General features: G+C 51.5%; 1 protein-coding gene across 1 annotated transcript in view; it reads left to right on the plus strand.

Moving 5' to 3' along the window:
• PLCB3 (phospholipase C beta 3) overlaps positions 1-16,621 on the plus strand; it is a 114,994-nt gene that overhangs the window by 32,705 nt on the left and 65,668 nt on the right. The window contains exon 2 of the mRNA XM_029614783.1: positions 4,234-4,311. Within this exon, the coding sequence (XP_029470643.1) occupies positions 4,234-4,311 (78 nt within the window). The remainder of the gene's footprint in view (positions 1-4,233; positions 4,312-16,621) is intronic.

The raw sequence follows: 16,621 nt of genomic DNA on the forward strand, positions 1-16,621 counted from the left end.
GCCGGTGGCAGCTGGAAGCAGGGGATGGCATTTCTTCCCTCTCCAGCCACCTCCCTGCGCTATGAATATTTTATGGGGCTTTAAGTGCCCCCATGGCTTCTCATTGTCAGGGAAGGGTTGGGTTTGGCTAAAGCATTTCCAGTTTAATGTAGACCACAGTTTAACCGCGTCTCCCTGGTGGTCAATCTGAAGATCTCTCTTCACTCTCTCCCCCCCACAACCCCCAGGAGGGCTCTGTGAAGTTGTTTACTGCTCTGAAGAGCAGTTTGCACTCTAGTCCCCTCAGCTACACCTGTCTCTGTCTTCCCTCCGCTAGTGGAACTCCAACTTGGGGTGACCACCTAACGGTGTTTTTTTGACATATTTCAGGACAGAGGTGTTCCACTCCTGCTTTTACCCCTCCCAATTGCATGCATGGAGATGTAGCTAGCTCCTCCCCACCTCAAGGGTAACTACAAATTATGCAATGGGGTAAAAGCGGATTTTGATTCAATGTAATCTATTTTATATTTATTATTTGGATTTATGACCTGACTTTTTGAATAAGAAATTCCTCCGAGGTGGGGAACCACAATTTAAAGTGGCCACAAATAAACCTGGAGTTTGGTGGCTTGACATAGTATAGCGTGCATAGCGTTATCACTGAAAACTAAATCACTGGTAATGCCTACTTTGGATAAAATACATTTTTTTTTTTTTTTATTTTTCTATATCGAAGTTCCTGTACAAGTACAAATCACACCGGTTTACAATATAACTAAAAAAATTCGCTAAGGAGCGTTACATAGAACAGTGAAGGGAATTGAATATGGAATGTGTTATAACTTGAACATATAGTACATGTAACTTATCAAAGCGTATAATTTAACATATCGTAACAGGTCTTAGCCAGAACTAACATGTATTATAACTCAACATATCGTAATATATCGTGATACAGGTATCTTAGGAGAGCGTTTAGGACAAATAACTGAGACAAAATAACCAATCCCGTTATGTCGTAACATAACATGGCAAATTAGAGGAACACGTGGGAAGGATGAATTAGAAACATAATATAAGCGAAAAGACTGACTGTGTCGACTGCCTGGGGTGTTAGAGGTGGGAATTAAGAGCTTGAAATGACTAGAAAATAAGAGTCTGTGATGGCAGGAGTCTAGAGTTTGGTAGGACAGAATTAAGAGTCAGGGAAGGCTAGGCTGAATAGCCATGGTTTAAGTCTTTTTTTGAAAGAAGGTGGACACTGCTCTTGCCTGAGGTCCGGAGGTAATGCATTCCATTGATGAGGTCCTGCTGTCGAAAGGGCCCTCTTTCTTAAGGCTGATTTTGCTTGTGGGGCAAACAGGGTATCTTTGTAGGCGCTTCTAATTGGTCTGGATGAGGTACGTGGTGTGAATTGAATAGTGGTGTCGATGGAAGTGAGGTGGTGTTTGGCATTATGGATGATCGTGAGGACTTTGAAGAGGATCCTGTACTTGATGGGTAGCCAGTGGAGGTGCTGAAGAGCGGGGGTGATATGATCCCTCTTTTTGGTGTTGGTGAGGATCCTGGCTGCTGAGTTTTGAACCATTTGAAGAGGTTTTATGGTGTTGGCTGGGAGCCCGAGCAGGAGGGAGTTACAATAGTCCAGTTTTGACAGGATGATGGCTTGAAACACCAATCTGAAATCTTGGAAATGAAGGAGTGGTTTTAAGTTTCTGAGGACTTGTAATTTGAAGAAACAATCTTTCGCGGTGGTGTTCACGAAGTTCTTTCGGTTAAGTTGGTTGTCTAGGATGACGCCTAGATCTCTGACGAAAAGTGATGATTTAATAGTTGAGTTGATAGAAAGGGAAGAGGGTGGTGGAGTGGTGAGGATTTCCTTTCAGATGATGAGAATCTCAGTTACATAACATACTGTACTTAACTTGGACTAAAATACATAAGCATTTTAATGAAATGCTATGGTTTAGTACAGAAGTGGACAAATCTGGCCCATTAACACCTTCCTCTCTGCCCACCTACCTCTTGTAAAAACATTACTTGTGGCCCGCCAGTGCACTGCCCAGGCTTCCTGAATGCTCGGCATCGTCAGCAAAGGTGCAAAAGGTCGGGCTGAAGAAGACATGATCGGCGCCTTTTCCTTCCGCCAACCAGTTGGAGAAGCGGGTGCCCCCTGGCGCTACCGCAGCAGCTGCCTGCCCTGCCCGGCTAGCCCTGGCGGAAGGGGCAGCCCGCAGTTTCGGCCTTGCTTCTAACAACGAATTCTTCCCTCCCACATCTGAAGATATCTGTCCGTCTCCCACGTTGGATGACCACGCCCTCCAGTTGGCTGATGGTGTCAGTGCGGTCTGGCGATAGGAGCAGCACTAGAAGTTATGGTTTTATAAGCAAAGGGTGCACTGTGGCTGGCAGCAAATGCGAGTGGAAGCAGTGGATATTCTGGGCAGATGTGCATTGTGTGCTAAAACGGGCAATTACTGTAGATTTGGACATACAGCTGTCTTATGCTTGCTATAGTTACTTTTGGGGTTCTAGTCTCTCACTCCTCCAGGGTTCCAAGGGAGACCACCTCCCCCCGCTTTGGACAAGAGCTTATAATGTGGCCCCAGCACAAAAACGTCTGCCCACCCCTAGTTTAGTAGAAGGATTCGGGCACTCGGAGTGTTGCACTGGCTGTTTATAATTTTTTAATGCATGTTTCCGTGGGTGGAGAATTGTCATTAAAGGCAACTGTCAAAGTAATTCTTAAAGTGGATAAAAAGGAGAAAATATCATCAAAATGGGCTGCGCTGCCAGGCGGAGAGGGTTCCTGGGTCAGCGAGTGCTGGGGATCGCTGCGGAAGCAGTGCTCACAGCCCCCCTGGGGCAGGGAGAGGGAGTCAGGAGTCATAGCACGTTGGCGACACCTAGTGGCCAGATTGAGGGCCCACCATCGCTGAGATGACTCTACTAAAGGAAGTGAGGGGAGGGAGAGGTATCTGTGGATGAAGGCACATGGTGCCAGATCCCAGCCCGGGTTCAGACTGAACCAAAAGCCCAAGGGAGCAGGAGGAAACTACAGAGCCCACCAAAAATGAAATTAAATCAAATAACACAGAGAAATCAAATTCCCAAGTAGAGTGAGGACAATAACAAAGACAGTTTTAAGCTTCCGATGCTGCTGCGTGTTGTCTGTGTCCTGAGAAAGCAGGGCATGCTGGCAACTCGAGTCCATCCCAGCTGTCTGATGTGCATCTCTCGCCATAAGCACCCACGAGTGGCTGTGGGGTCTGTCCTCTGGCTACCGTTGCCTGACTGATGGGCCCCATGCGTGTCGGGTGCCCCTCGAGCCCCCCTGGTGTATGGTGGCGGGTCTGTCTGGGGACCCCTCTGGTGATGTGGAGACTTCTCTGTGTTTATAACTGTAGCCAGAAGGGGGGACAGAGGAAATGGAATGAGGGATAATGGGATATGGGAATTCTTAGCCTGGTAAGTGTCCTTGGCAGAGATTCAGGGCTGTAATTAGCTAATGTACGCTGAGTGGAAGAGGGGGCAAGAAGAGAGGAGGAGAGGGAGGGAGGATAAGACCCTGCAGTGAGAGATTGGGTGGCCGTATCGGAGGAGAGTTGACATCTACCTCCTGTTGGAACTAATGCTGATGCGCTTGGGTTTTGCCTAATTTGGTGATGACAGCAGCATCTCCCTCTCATCCTCTTCCAGCTTTTGTTTATCTCTTTGCCCCCTTTTATAGAGTATTTTAAAAATAACTCCCCATTCCGTGGTTGTTTTCTCGGAGCACTGCCAGCTCTGTTGGGCCTGCGGAGGGGAGCAGGGGTCAGGCTCCTCTTTTATACCTTTAGATTTCACAGGAACTGTTTTTTGAATCTGACTAGAATGAGCTGCCTCATCCAGATGAGACGTCTGAGCGATTCTCTCTGTGATTCCATTGTTCCCAGCTCAGACTTGCTTAGGTCGCTGGGTGAAAATAACTTTTTTTTTTTTTCTATATGCTTGATTACTGCACAGAGAAACTGGACTTCAAAGCCTAGGATGTGGCTTTTCTGTAGCTGATGCCAATAGGGTCTAAAATCCCGCTATCAGGCACTATCATAGGAGGAGGGAAAACATCCTGGGCTTTAGAAGGAAGCAACTCTCTGCAGGAGCTAAATGCAGATGAGAGCAATTTTAACTCTGCCTTTTGATTTCGTAGCCTGACCTTTTCCCCCCCACACCTCCTCCTCTAATCAAGCTTCTCCTTCCTGCCCCTTCCAGGAGCCCAGCAGCCGGAGCCTGATCACCCTCCGCGTGGACCCCCAGGGATTTTACCTTTATTGGAGTGGACCCAGCATGGTAAGCACCCACATATGTCAGGTGACCTGCAAACCCGCCACGTTCACGACAGCGAATCCATGGCAGCCATGACGCCACCCTCAGTGCCTGGCCCAGGACTTTGACTGGGGGGAGCTTTCGCTTCTGGAGGCCAGAGCTCTCATTGGAGTGCTGGCGGGGGTAGCTAGGGCTGCCAGCTTTTCCATGGAGCTTGGGGGGGGAGGGCGGGACCAGCTGGCCGGAGCCGCCCCCCTCAGTTTCTCAAATCCAGGGTTGATTTTTTTTTTTTTTTTTCCTAGGCAGATTCTGCCTTGCCTGTCTTTGGGGCTCAGTTCCCCTCTCCTCTTCGACTCCCAGAAGGACAGAGCGAAACGGCAACAAGTGCGACACAGCTGAGGGGAGAAGGCAGAGGAGGAGAGTCAAACCGAGCCCCCGAAAACAGGCACACGAGTGTGGTGCTGCCAGGCTGCCACCACTGATCGGCCCCTGGCCTTGTCTGACCGGGTGTTACAGTGTCCGGTTACCCTTGTAAACCGCACACTGTACAACAGGCTGCAAAACCGGGCTGTCTGGTCGAAAGCCCGGGCAGTTGGTCAGCCTGGGCACCCCACAAACGCTCCTGCACAGTGGCTCACACAGGCTTATGTATGCACATGTGTTTGTAAGGTGGCTTATGGGAGCTGAAAGCTCTGTTTGCTCTATAGAGAGGGGTTTGGTTGCCACAAACAATTCTGTCCAAGGATGGTGCAGTATAAAAATGTAGAGGAACCAGTTATCTATTTATAAAGCTCCATAAACATACGGGTTGGTGTGAGTGAGTCTCCCCCCGCACATACAGTGTGCGGAGGGTGCAGCTCGGATACACGTCCACACCTCCTCCATCCTGCCCTCTCTGCATGTTTAGGCAGACGGGAGTCCCTTTCTGAACTGAACTGCCTAATTCTTTTCTCATGCTGGGTGCTTATCAGTCCCCAGCAGGCCCAGTGTGGGCTGGGGCACGCTCTCGCCGCCCTCGGAGGGTACGGCCTTTCCTGGCAAGCTGTTTGCAGCCTTCTCCCTGCTGCTGGCCTCCCTCCCTCCGTGTGTGACTGCTGGTTCTTCCCTGTTGCAGCATCGGAGGTGCCATCCTGTCTGCACTGCTGTGGGAGAAGAGAGCCCTGGCTTGTGCTCCTCGCCGTCACTGGGCGAGGAGCACAAGCCAGGGTGAAGCAGCTCTGGAGAGAGCAGCAATTAGCTTCCGGGGGTGGGGGGGTTGTGTGTGGTTTTGAGGGAGAGATGGACTCCCTTCTGTGTCTTTCTCTTGCTTGTATTCTTGCTTTTCCTCAGTCCCTCCCAGTTCCTCTCAGTTTCCAGTGTATTATCACTCTTGGCCCATCTGACTGGTTTGACCAGACTTCTCGTTTCTCCCGAGACGGTTGGGCTTTGTGTCCAAGGCTTGTTTCGTCTCTGGGTTGGGTATCCTCCCTTCTCCATATCTCCTCCTTTGCTACTGATGCCATGGACTCACAGACAGAGCTCGTCTCTGCATTAAAAAGGGACAACCAATCCGGCTGTCTCTGTCTTTGTCTTTCTATATGTCTCTTGCTGTTGCTGTCCTGTGCTTTCTGCATATCTCTCTGTTTCTCTGCCTCTCTATTTGTGTGCATCCCAATCCATATAGCTCCCCTTTTAGAAATTTTTGATTTGCGGTATATAAACCCTTAAGCACAGGACAATGCTGGTGTCTCGAGAAAGCACCCCTTTTGCTGCAGGAGATGGCGAGGGGGATGATAGAGACGTCTTGGGACAGGTATAGAGGACAGCAGTAGGAACACGCTGGAGAGTGAGAGTAAAAGACATGGGATGGGTTGATTTTAAATATGGGAATTTCTGTGCTCATTTATCCAAAGTGATGATTTGATTATTTTATGTATTTATGTACCTTTGAACTAGTGAGGAAGATGACCGGGCAGGCTAGTTGGGCCAGCTGCTCCTTATCTACAGTCCTGTACTGTGTTTTTACTAGAGAGTTCCCCCCCCCCCCCCCCAGAGCGCAGGGGCTGGTAGATGCCTTGTTTTCCGGAGAGGGCACCCCCACACCGCACTGAGTGCAGGGGGGCAGTAGATATGTCTTGGTTTGAGGAGAGAATGCCCCCCTGCCTCCTCCCCAAGCATTAGGGATGCAGTGAAGTGGTAGAGGAATCTTGTTTTGCGTGCCCCTCTCTGAGCATGGAGATTAATGATCGAGGCCTCATTACGCAGCCTCTGCCCTCCCTCCTCCCTAGGCTCTGACTGGCTGAGGGGGTCCCTTCTGTCCCCGGGCCTCGGTGCCTCCATTCCCTGGGCCCCAGCATCTGGATGGCGTCTGGGCCTCTCTCTGCTCTTTCCCATGACCTCTCCTCTCTGGGCCTGCAGGCTGTGGGAGTATGGCGAGGCCCCAGAGGAAGTGCTGGGATGGATGAGGGGGGCTCCCAGGCAGGGACAGCCCAGGGGCCCAGTTAGTCTTCCAAGAAATCCATTTTATATTTTGATCTTTCAGTAGTAACTGCATAGGAAGAGTCAGAGATGATTTTCGGGAAGCTGGGAATGGTGAGAGGGGAAATCCTTGCATTACCAAGTCATTCTCCTGGTTTTGCAGGTGATTTGCCAGAAGAGCCCAGGAACTTGCCCTACAGTGTGTGTATGGTGGAGGGGGGGAGGGGGTAGAGGGTCTCTGTAAACCCCCAGAGATGTATTCACAGTGCCAATGGCTTAACCCTTTCTGAGAGGAGAAGATGGAAGGAAAGCCAAAGACAGAAGCCTGTATCTGATAGCAGAGGGGGGGAGGAGTGACACAGAAAGGAGGGATGAGGGGAGGAAACGGGGAATGGAACGTGGGGTGAGGGGTCGGGGGGGGGGGGTCTGGGATGCTTTACTGCTTCCCTTCTCACAGGCAGAGTTGCCTGACCCTCACATCTGGCAGAGGGCAGCTGCTGCTGCCTCAGGCTGCGCTCTCTGGCCTGGGGCCCGGGGAGGAATGCCTGGATTGTCCTGTCCTGCACATTCAGATTCACACAACTTTATTGGCAGGACAGCTTTACACGTGCTGCCAAAGCAAGGCACAGAATGACTAGAATAAAAGGGGAAGGACAGGGAGAGGCTCCTGTCCGCCTGTCCTGTCTCCTCCTACCCCTCTTGGGTCCCTCCCTATCCTGCTCTCCTCCCCTAGCTCTCCTTCACACTCGCTTTCCTGTCTTCTTCTGGGATTGCAGGTTCCACCTGCATTAGGGACAAAATACCTAATAGTCTTTCAACCTGATTGCATATTAGAGTAACTCTCCATCTCTTTTTCCTCATCACAAATAAATGATCCATAGTCCGTAAAATGTATTAACCTTATTTCTCACCCAGAGCTATAGCCAATCGATCAAGAGACTCACAATATAACTATGGTTTTATAAGCTATGGTTTTTACCCTGTTCACTCTTATCCTAGTTCATTTCCCCTGTTTTAATGTATTTGCCTTCTTACATGCCTGTTATTGTTATAATGTAAACCGAAATGATATGTAACTCTGCTACATGAATTGCGGGATATAAAAATGTTAAATAAATAAATACATAAATAAATAAAATCTAGCGGCATCAGCCAAGCAAGTAAGGATCCTAGCGGGGCAGAGAGAGAGAGAGAGAGAGCAGCCCTAAGCTGCCCTTTCACGTTCAAGAGCCTTTCTAGGCCTGACAATGTGTCGCCAAACCGTTCCAGAAAAGGGTAAAAGCTTAGAATTACAAAGTACAGAAGAGAAACGACAAAGGCAGCCTCCAGGTCCTGCTGCTCGGCGTAGTCCCTGGCAGTATTTTATTGTAAATTGCTTGGGTCTCTTATAAGGAAATAGCAGTCGGTCAAATTTTCTAAAGATTCAGTTTTTGACTTGGGCGCAAGATACAACCTTTTACTTTCTCCTGTCTCAGGAGATCTCACACTCACCCCCCTCACAGGCTGTGACCTTCGTTCTCCCCTCATGGGGGGGGGGGGCAGAGCCCCTACTCAGGGGAGCTCTTTCCCCTCACAGCCTTCACTTAGTCCTCATTCCGGGTAGCTCTCCTCGCCACTCCCCTCCCCACCAAACAGGATACAACCTTTATACACAGGGGAGCTCTCCTCCCCTCCCTACCTCACAGGATACAACCTTTATACACAGGAGAGCTCTCCTCCCCTCCCTACCTCACAGGATACAACCTTTATACACAGGAGAGCTCTCCTCCCCTCCCTACCTCACAGGATACAACCTTTATACACAGGGGAGCTCTCCTCCCCTCCCTACCTCACAGGATACAACCTTTATACACAGGAGAGCTCTCCTCCCCTCCCCACCTCACAGGATACAACCTTTACACACAGGGGAGCTCTCCTCCCCTCCCTACCTCACAGGATACAACCTTTACACACAGGAGAGCTCTCCTCCCCTCCCTACCTCACAGGATACAACCTTTACACACAGGGGAGCTCTCCTCCCCTCCCTACCTCACAGGATACAACCTTTACACACAGGGGAGCTCTCCTCCCCTCCCTACCTCACAGGATACAACCTTTATACACAGGGGAGCTCTCCTCCCCTCCCTACCTCACAGGATACAACCTTTATACACAGGAGAGCTCTCCTCCCCTCCCTACCTCACAGGATACAACCTTTATACACAGGAGAGCTCTCCTCCCCTCCCTACCTCACAGGATACAACCTTTATACACAGGAGAGCTCGCCTCCCCTCCCCACCTCACAGGATACAACCTTTACACACAGGGGAGCTCTCCTCCCCTCCCCACCAAACAGGATACAACCTTTATACACAGGAGAGCTCTCCTCCCCTCCCTACCTCACAGGATACAACCTTTATACACAGGGGAGCTCTCCTCCCCTCCCTACCTCACGGGATACAACCTTTATACACAGGGGAGCTCTCCTCCCCTCCCTACCTCACGGGATACAACCTTTACACACAGGGGAGCTCTCCTCCCCTCCCCACCTCACAGGATACAACCTTTACACACAGGGGAGCTCTCCTCCCCTCCCTCCTCACAGGATACAACCTTTACACACAGGGGAGCTCTCCTCCCCTCCCCCTCACAGGATACAACCTTTACACACAGGGGAGCTCTCCTCCCCTCCCCCTCACAGGATACAACCTTTGCACACAGGGGAGCCCTCCTCCCCTCCCTACCTCACAGGATACAACCTTTACACACAGGGGAGCTCTCCTCCTCTCCCTACCTCACAGGATACAACCTTTACACACAGGGGAGCTCTCCTCCCCTCCCCCTCACAGGATACAACCTTTACACACAGGGGAGCGCTCCTCCCCTCCCCACCAAACAGGATACAATCTTTACACACAGGGGAGCTCTCCTCCCCTCCCCACCAAACAGGATACAATCTTTACACACAGGGGAGCTCTCCTCCCCTCCCCACCAAACAGGATACAATCTTTACACTCAGGAGAGCTCTCCTCCCCTCCCTACCTCACAGGATACAACCTTTACACACAGGGGAGCTCTCCTCCCCTCCCCTCTCACAGGATGCAACCTTTACACACAAAGGAGCTCTCCTCCCCTCCCCACCAAACAGGATACAATCTTTACACACAGGGGAGCTCTCCTCCCCTCCCCTCTCACAGGATACAATCTTTACACACAGGGGAACTCTCCTCCCCTCCCCTCTCACAGGATGCAACCTTTACACACAGGGGAGCTCTCCTCCCCTCCCCCTCACAGGATACAACCTTTACACACAGGGGAGCTCTCCTCCCCTCCCTCCTCACAGGATACAACCTTTACATACAAGGGAGCTCTCCTCCCCTCCCCACCAAACAGGATACAACCTTTACACACAGGAGAGCTCTCCTCCCCTCCCTACCTCACAGGATACAACCTTTACACACAGGGGAGCTCTCCTCCCCTCCCTCCCTCACAGGATACAACATTTACACACAGGGGAGCTCTTCTCCCCTCCCTCCTCACAGGATAAACCTTTACACACAGGGGAGCTCTCCTCCCCTCCCCTCCCCCTCACAGGATACAACCTTTACACACAGGGGAGCTCTCCTCCCCTCCCTCCTCACAGGATACAACCTTTACATACAAGGGAGCTCTCCTCCCCTCCCTCCTCACAGGATACAACCTTTACATACAAGGGAGCTCTCCTCCCCTCCCTCCTCACAGGATACAACCTTTACACACAGGGGAGCTCTCCTCCCCTCCCTCCTCACAGGATACAACCTGTCCATACAAGGAAGCTTTCCTCCCCTCCCTCCTCACAGGATACAACCTTTACACACAGGGGAGCTCTCCTCCCCTCCCTCCTCACAGGATACAACCTTTTCACACACCTCATTCAGGGGAGCTCCCCTCCCCACAGGATACTACCTTTACTCCCTGGAGAATTCTGTGCAAAAAAATTACAAATTCTGCAAAATTCTATAACTTTATATTGGTTAAAATAACACAATTTACATGACAGTCTTTAAGTAATTAAATTTTAAATTAATACAGAAAAAAAGTTATTACTCAGAGATGCAGAATTTTAAATATTTTGTTCAGAATTTCCCAAGAAATTCACTGTAAGAGTGCCCCTTCCACTCGCTCTCCCTACTCCCCTGGCCACTTTGCCCTCTCAGTCCCCAACTCCTCCACCTGCCCATATCTCTCCCCTCCACCTCTAGGCTCAACCCCTTCCACTCTATTGCCAGTCCCAGAGTTTGACCCCGTTCTCAGTACTGCCCCTCACACATGCTCCCTCTGTTCCTCCCTCTCTCTAATACATAAACACACACCCTCATACAGGCTCCCTTACTCTCTCTGCACACACACATCCCCTCGTACAGGGCCCTCTTGCATACACATCCACACAATCTCCCTTTCTCTCTCATGCATACACCCTCACACAGGCTACCTATGTCTCTCTCTCATGCACCCGTTCACACAGGCTCTGTCTCACACATACACAATCCCTTCACACAGGCTAGCACCCTCCCCTCTCTCACACCCCCTCCCCTTTCTCACACCCCTCTCCCTCTCCTTTCACACACACACATTCACTCTCGCTGGGACCTTCATCTTCGCCGCGAGCGGAGCACACTCTGTTCGCAGCACACAGGGGCCTTCATTTTCGCGGCGAATGGCACCCATCCCGCAGCACTGGGAGGCCTTCAATTTTGCCCTGAACGGCGCGCATCCCGTGGCACCGGGGGCCTTCATCTTCGCCGCGAGCAGAGCACGCCGGGGCCTTCATTTTCGTGTGCTCCATTTGCGGCATGCCAGGGTCTCCTCTGCCATTTTCTGCACAGAATTGCCAAATTCTGTGAGTGAGCTCACTTCGGCTTTTTCAGCCTGTTTGGGAAAACTTTCATTTTTCTTGCGTTTTTCGCGTTTTGTCTTTGCAGTGTTCGACGCCCTGTCCCTCTCGGTGCTTCCCCATGGTGTTCCTAGTCAGGGTTTTCAATGCTTCTTGGCACGTTTCCTTTTGTGATCAGTTCCCTGCGGCGGAGGTGCTTCGGTGCCCACCAGCCATTGGGGCCCATTGCCATAAGAGTTTGATATTTCTTTCCTTCTATTTCGTCCCATCATGGCTGCATCCGGGTTTAAGCAATGCCCTCTGTGCCCGAGGACCATGTCCATCACAGACCCCCATAATGAAGATGTCCTTTGCCTGGGGGCATCGCATGACATCCAGAGTTGCCGCAAATGTGCCTTGATGACAACTAAAGGGCGGCGTCTTCGTCTCGACATGTAGAGTGGCATCGGCATTGAAGGACCATGGAGCCGCACCGACTGTCTGTTCCATCGGTGCCGTTGGCAGATAGGGGTTGCCAGAGACCGACCATTGTCAGGCTCCTCCTTCTTCATCTTCAGCCTCAGCACCAGGGAAGGACTGTGCCGAGCATCGAGAGAAACTGAAGAAGCATCGGTATTGGTCTCCGTTGATGCACAGTACCAGGCACAGGGATGCGCCGGCTCATGCTGTGATACCCCCAGAAGCGCCATGGTGAGGAATGCCAATCCTCCATCGGTGCTGAGGGTCCACGACAGTTTCCACTGATCCTCCTCTTGGTTCTGAAGAGGATCTGGCCACCCATCCTTTCTCCCAATTGGTGTTGGCATCAGCAATGTTTGAGGAAGAGCTCAAATGGCAAGTCCAACTGGCGGTTGAGCGGGTGTTGCCGGACATTGGTCCAGTGTCACCAATGGCACTGGAGTTGGCACCGTCAGTTCTGAAACTGCTGTTGGAGAAACTCCATGTTCTCATCAGCATGTTACCGACCCGGTTAGTGTCTGTTCCCGGGCTGGCACCGGTACCTGGCAGGGCACCACAGCCTCCCCCTGCCGATACGGTGGTCGTGGCTGGTTCCTCTGAGGAGGAAGCTCCACCGAGGCCGGCTGAGGTACTGACGCCTGCAGACTTCCATCCAGCTCCACCGGTGCTTGCACCTTTGGACAAAGGCTGAGCACCCAGGGCCCATCCCCTGTTGCTTTCAGTGAGGATGAGGGCCCCTATGACCCCTGTAGGGATGACACCACAGGGTCCTCTACCAGTGGCTCTGAGGGTCTCCCCTTGGGAGCGAAGGAAGTCTCCGCCTGAGGACTTGATCGTTGCAGGTTTTGGGTGGGCGATGATGGAAGCCATCCCATTCAAGTTGCTGACTGAGGAGGATGCCAGGCACAAAATGCTTGAAATACTCCAGTTTGTGGAGCCTCCTAAGAAGATTGTGGCGGTCCCGGTGCACAGGATCCTTAAGGAGTTACAAGAAGGCAGATGGGATTTACTTTGTCTAGAAAGCTCCCAGATTCAATAAGCAACAGCTTCCCCACCATTCAGTGGTAGTCAAATCCACTCTCAAGAGAGCCAAGCGGTCTCTGACCCATTCCTCAGCACCATCAGGGAAGGATCACAGAGCAATGGACGCACTTGGAAGGAAGGTTTTTCAGGGGGCCATGCTCTTTGCCAGTATAGCTTCCTACCAGCTCTACATGAGCCAGTACTTGTGAGACATCTGGAAACGGGTGCAGGAGCTGGCCCAGCAGTTGCTTAAGCAGCAGGATACCCTCATGTTGCTGGTATATAAGGGCCTGGAGTGCAGAACACACGAGGTCCGCGCAACCTACAACGTTTTCGAAACAGCATCGAGGATCTCTGCGGCGGAAATCGGCGCTCACAGAATGGTACGGCTGTAGGCCTGTGATCTCTGACCAGACATACAGGAAAGACTTGTGGACGTGCCGTGCACCGGGGAGAATCTCTTCAGAGAGAGGATGAGGGATGCTGTGGCCCTGCTCCGGGTCCTCCATGAAACCCTGCATCAACAACTCCACCAGCACTCCGGACCTGTCATCCTCTGCTGGTAGGTCGGCGAGATCAGGGCAGAAGAAGTCTTTCTTCTGCTAGAGAAAGTACTATCCTCCATCCCCTCGCTCCTGTCAACATCATCAGGGCTCCTGCAGCTGTCTCAGGCAGCAGAGAGCCCCCAAGGCCCAGTTGGCACCTCAGTCAACTCCAGGGGCGGGGTTTTGACTGGTTCATATGGAGCGTAGTCCAGTTGCTTGTACCCGGGACGATGGATCTACCGTTCGGGGGCAGCCTGTGGTTCTTTGAGAACCAGTGGTCCAGTGTAACCTCAGACCAGTAGGTTCTTTCTATTGTTCGTCTGGGGGGTACCGATTGAACCTATTGAATGCCCCGCCAAATTACCCTCTGATCCCTTTTTGAGGGCTGGTAGTGCATCAGGAGGTACTACTAACGGAGCTCTCCTCCCTCTTAAAGGCCAGAGCAGTCAAACCTGTTCCACCACGGCAGAGAGGGCGGGGATTTTACTCCAGGTACTTCCTGATTCCAAAGAAAACAGAAGAACTCTGTCCCATTCTAGACCTAAGGGCCTTGCACAGATTTGTCAAAAAAGAAAAGATCTTCCCCAGTCACCAGAAGTATCTCTGATTCATGGTGGGAAAACATCACTTCCAGTATCGAGTATTGCTGTTCTGGCTAGTGTCAGCCCCACGTTTCTTCACAAAATGCCTGCCATGGTGGCGGCGCATCTCCACAGGCTGGGGGGGGGTGCATGTTTTCCCTTATCTGGACGATTGGCTAGTCAAGAGCACACCTCAGGCAGGAGCTGCCAGGTCCATGCGCCTGACCATCCAGGTGTTGGAGTCACCAGGGTTCGGCATCAGCTCCCCTAAGTCCCGTCTCAGCTGAGAGGAGCCATGCTAGTTGCCCATATAGCTTTGCTTCAATTGGACTTCATAGGAGCCCTGCTAGACACGGCTCAGGCTAAGGCCTTCCTGCCTCGTGAAAGGGCCGTCACTTTGACGTCCATCATGGCAGAGATTCAGCCGAGCCAGTAGGTGTCAGCCTGGCACACTTTGAGGTTGTTGGGCCATATGGCCGCAAGCGTCCATGTCACTCCCTTGGCACGATTACACATGTGCAGGGCCCAATGGACCTGAGGTCGCAGTGGCACCAGGCCACACAGAACCTCCAGGATCTCATCTGAATCACCTCATCCCTCCAGAACTCTTTGTCCTGGTGGCAGGTACTTTCAAATCTGGAACGGGGGATCTCATTCCGAAGTCCTCCTACCCAAATTGTCCTAACTACAGATGCATCCACCCTGGGATAAGGAGCTCATGTAGATTGGCTCAGTATCCAGGGTCTCTGGTCTGCCCAGGAAAGCTGTTGTAAAATCAATTTCTTGGAGCTCCAGGTGATTAGATATGTGCTCTCTGTTTCCAGAGATGGGCTGTCCAACAAAATTGTCCTGATCCAAACCAGTCACCAGGTAGCAATGTGGTATGTCAAGCAGGGAGGTACAGGCTCATACTTCCTGTGTCAGGAAGCGGTTCAGATCTGTTCGTGGACCCTGTCCCATGGGATGGTGCTCAGGGCCATGTACTTGGCTGGAACAGAGAATGTGTTAGCGGACAGACTGAGTCGTGCCTTCAGACCCCACTAGAGGTTCCTGGACCAGGGAGTTGCGAATCAGATATTCCACCTCTGGGGGAGCCCAGACATGTATCTCTTCGCATCCCCTTGCAACAGAAAGGTACCTCGGTACTGCTCCCTGTACAGGACAGACGGCAAACCAGCCTTACATGCCCTGGCCCAACACTAGGACAAGGGTCTTCTATTTGCGTATCCTCTGATTTACCTTAGCAGTAAAGACTGTCTTGAAGCTTCGTGAGGGCAAGGGGACTATGATCCTCGTAGCCCCTTATTAGCCGAGACAGATCTGGTTTCCACTCCTATGGGAGTTGTCCATCCGGAGAATGATCAGTCTGGGGACTTCAGATCTCATCAGGCAAGATCAAGGCAGGTTGCGACATCCCAATCTCCAGGCCCTGTCACTCACAGCCTGGATGTTAAGAGGTTAATTCTGCAACCACTCAATCTCTCAGAGGATGTGTCTTGGTTCCTGGTGGCTTCTAGAAAGCCTTCCACTAGAAAGTCCTACGGCATGAAGTGGAGGAGGTTTTCCGTGTGGTGTGAGCAGAAGGCCCTAGATCCGTTCTCCTGCTCCACACAAAAACTGCTTGATTACCTTCTACACCTTTTGGAAGCTGGCTTAAAAACCAACTCCTTTAGAGTTCATCTCAGTGCAATTAGTGCATACCACCATGGGGTAGATGGTACGCCCATCTCTGTACATCCTACAGTGGGATGATTTATGCAGGGCCTGCTTCAATTGAAGCCTCCCCTAAGGCCTCACGCTGGGTCTTGGGACTTCAACGTGGTGTTAGATCAGCTGATAAAAGCTCCTTTTGAGCCGCTTCATGCATGCAGGGTCAGCGAGCTCCAGGCCTTATGACTTATCCACCTTAAACTAAGTTTTATCATGACAGGGTGGTCTTATGCACGTACTCTAAGTTCCTGCCTAAGGTGGTGATGGACTTCCATCTTAACCAGTCCATCGTCCTGCCAACATTCTTTCCCAGGTTCTATTTGCACCGAGGCGAATGAGCACCGCACAGTTTGGACTGCAAGTGAGCCTTAACCTTCTATCTGGAATAGATAGAAGCCCTAGACAGTCTACCCAACTTTTTTGTTCCTTTTCATAGGAATAGGTTGGGCCTTGTTTGCCATTGCCAAATAGACGCTATCGAATTGGCCAGCAGATTGAATCTTCTTCTGTCATGCCCCGTGGGACTGTATTGTGGGGGTCATGTCAGGGCTCATTCTGTCAGAGCCATGGCAGTGTCAGTGTCCCACTTGTGAGCAGTTCCTTTGGAGGAGATCTGCAAGGCTGCGACATGGAGTTCTCTCCACACATTCACATCTCACTATTGCTTGGATAGGGATGGCCATCGGGACAGCAGGTTTGGCCAGTCT

Source organism: Rhinatrema bivittatum, chromosome 8, assembly GCF_901001135.1.
Source record: "Rhinatrema bivittatum chromosome 8, aRhiBiv1.1, whole genome shotgun sequence".
Taxonomy (NCBI): Eukaryota; Metazoa; Chordata; class Amphibia; order Gymnophiona; family Rhinatrematidae; genus Rhinatrema; species Rhinatrema bivittatum.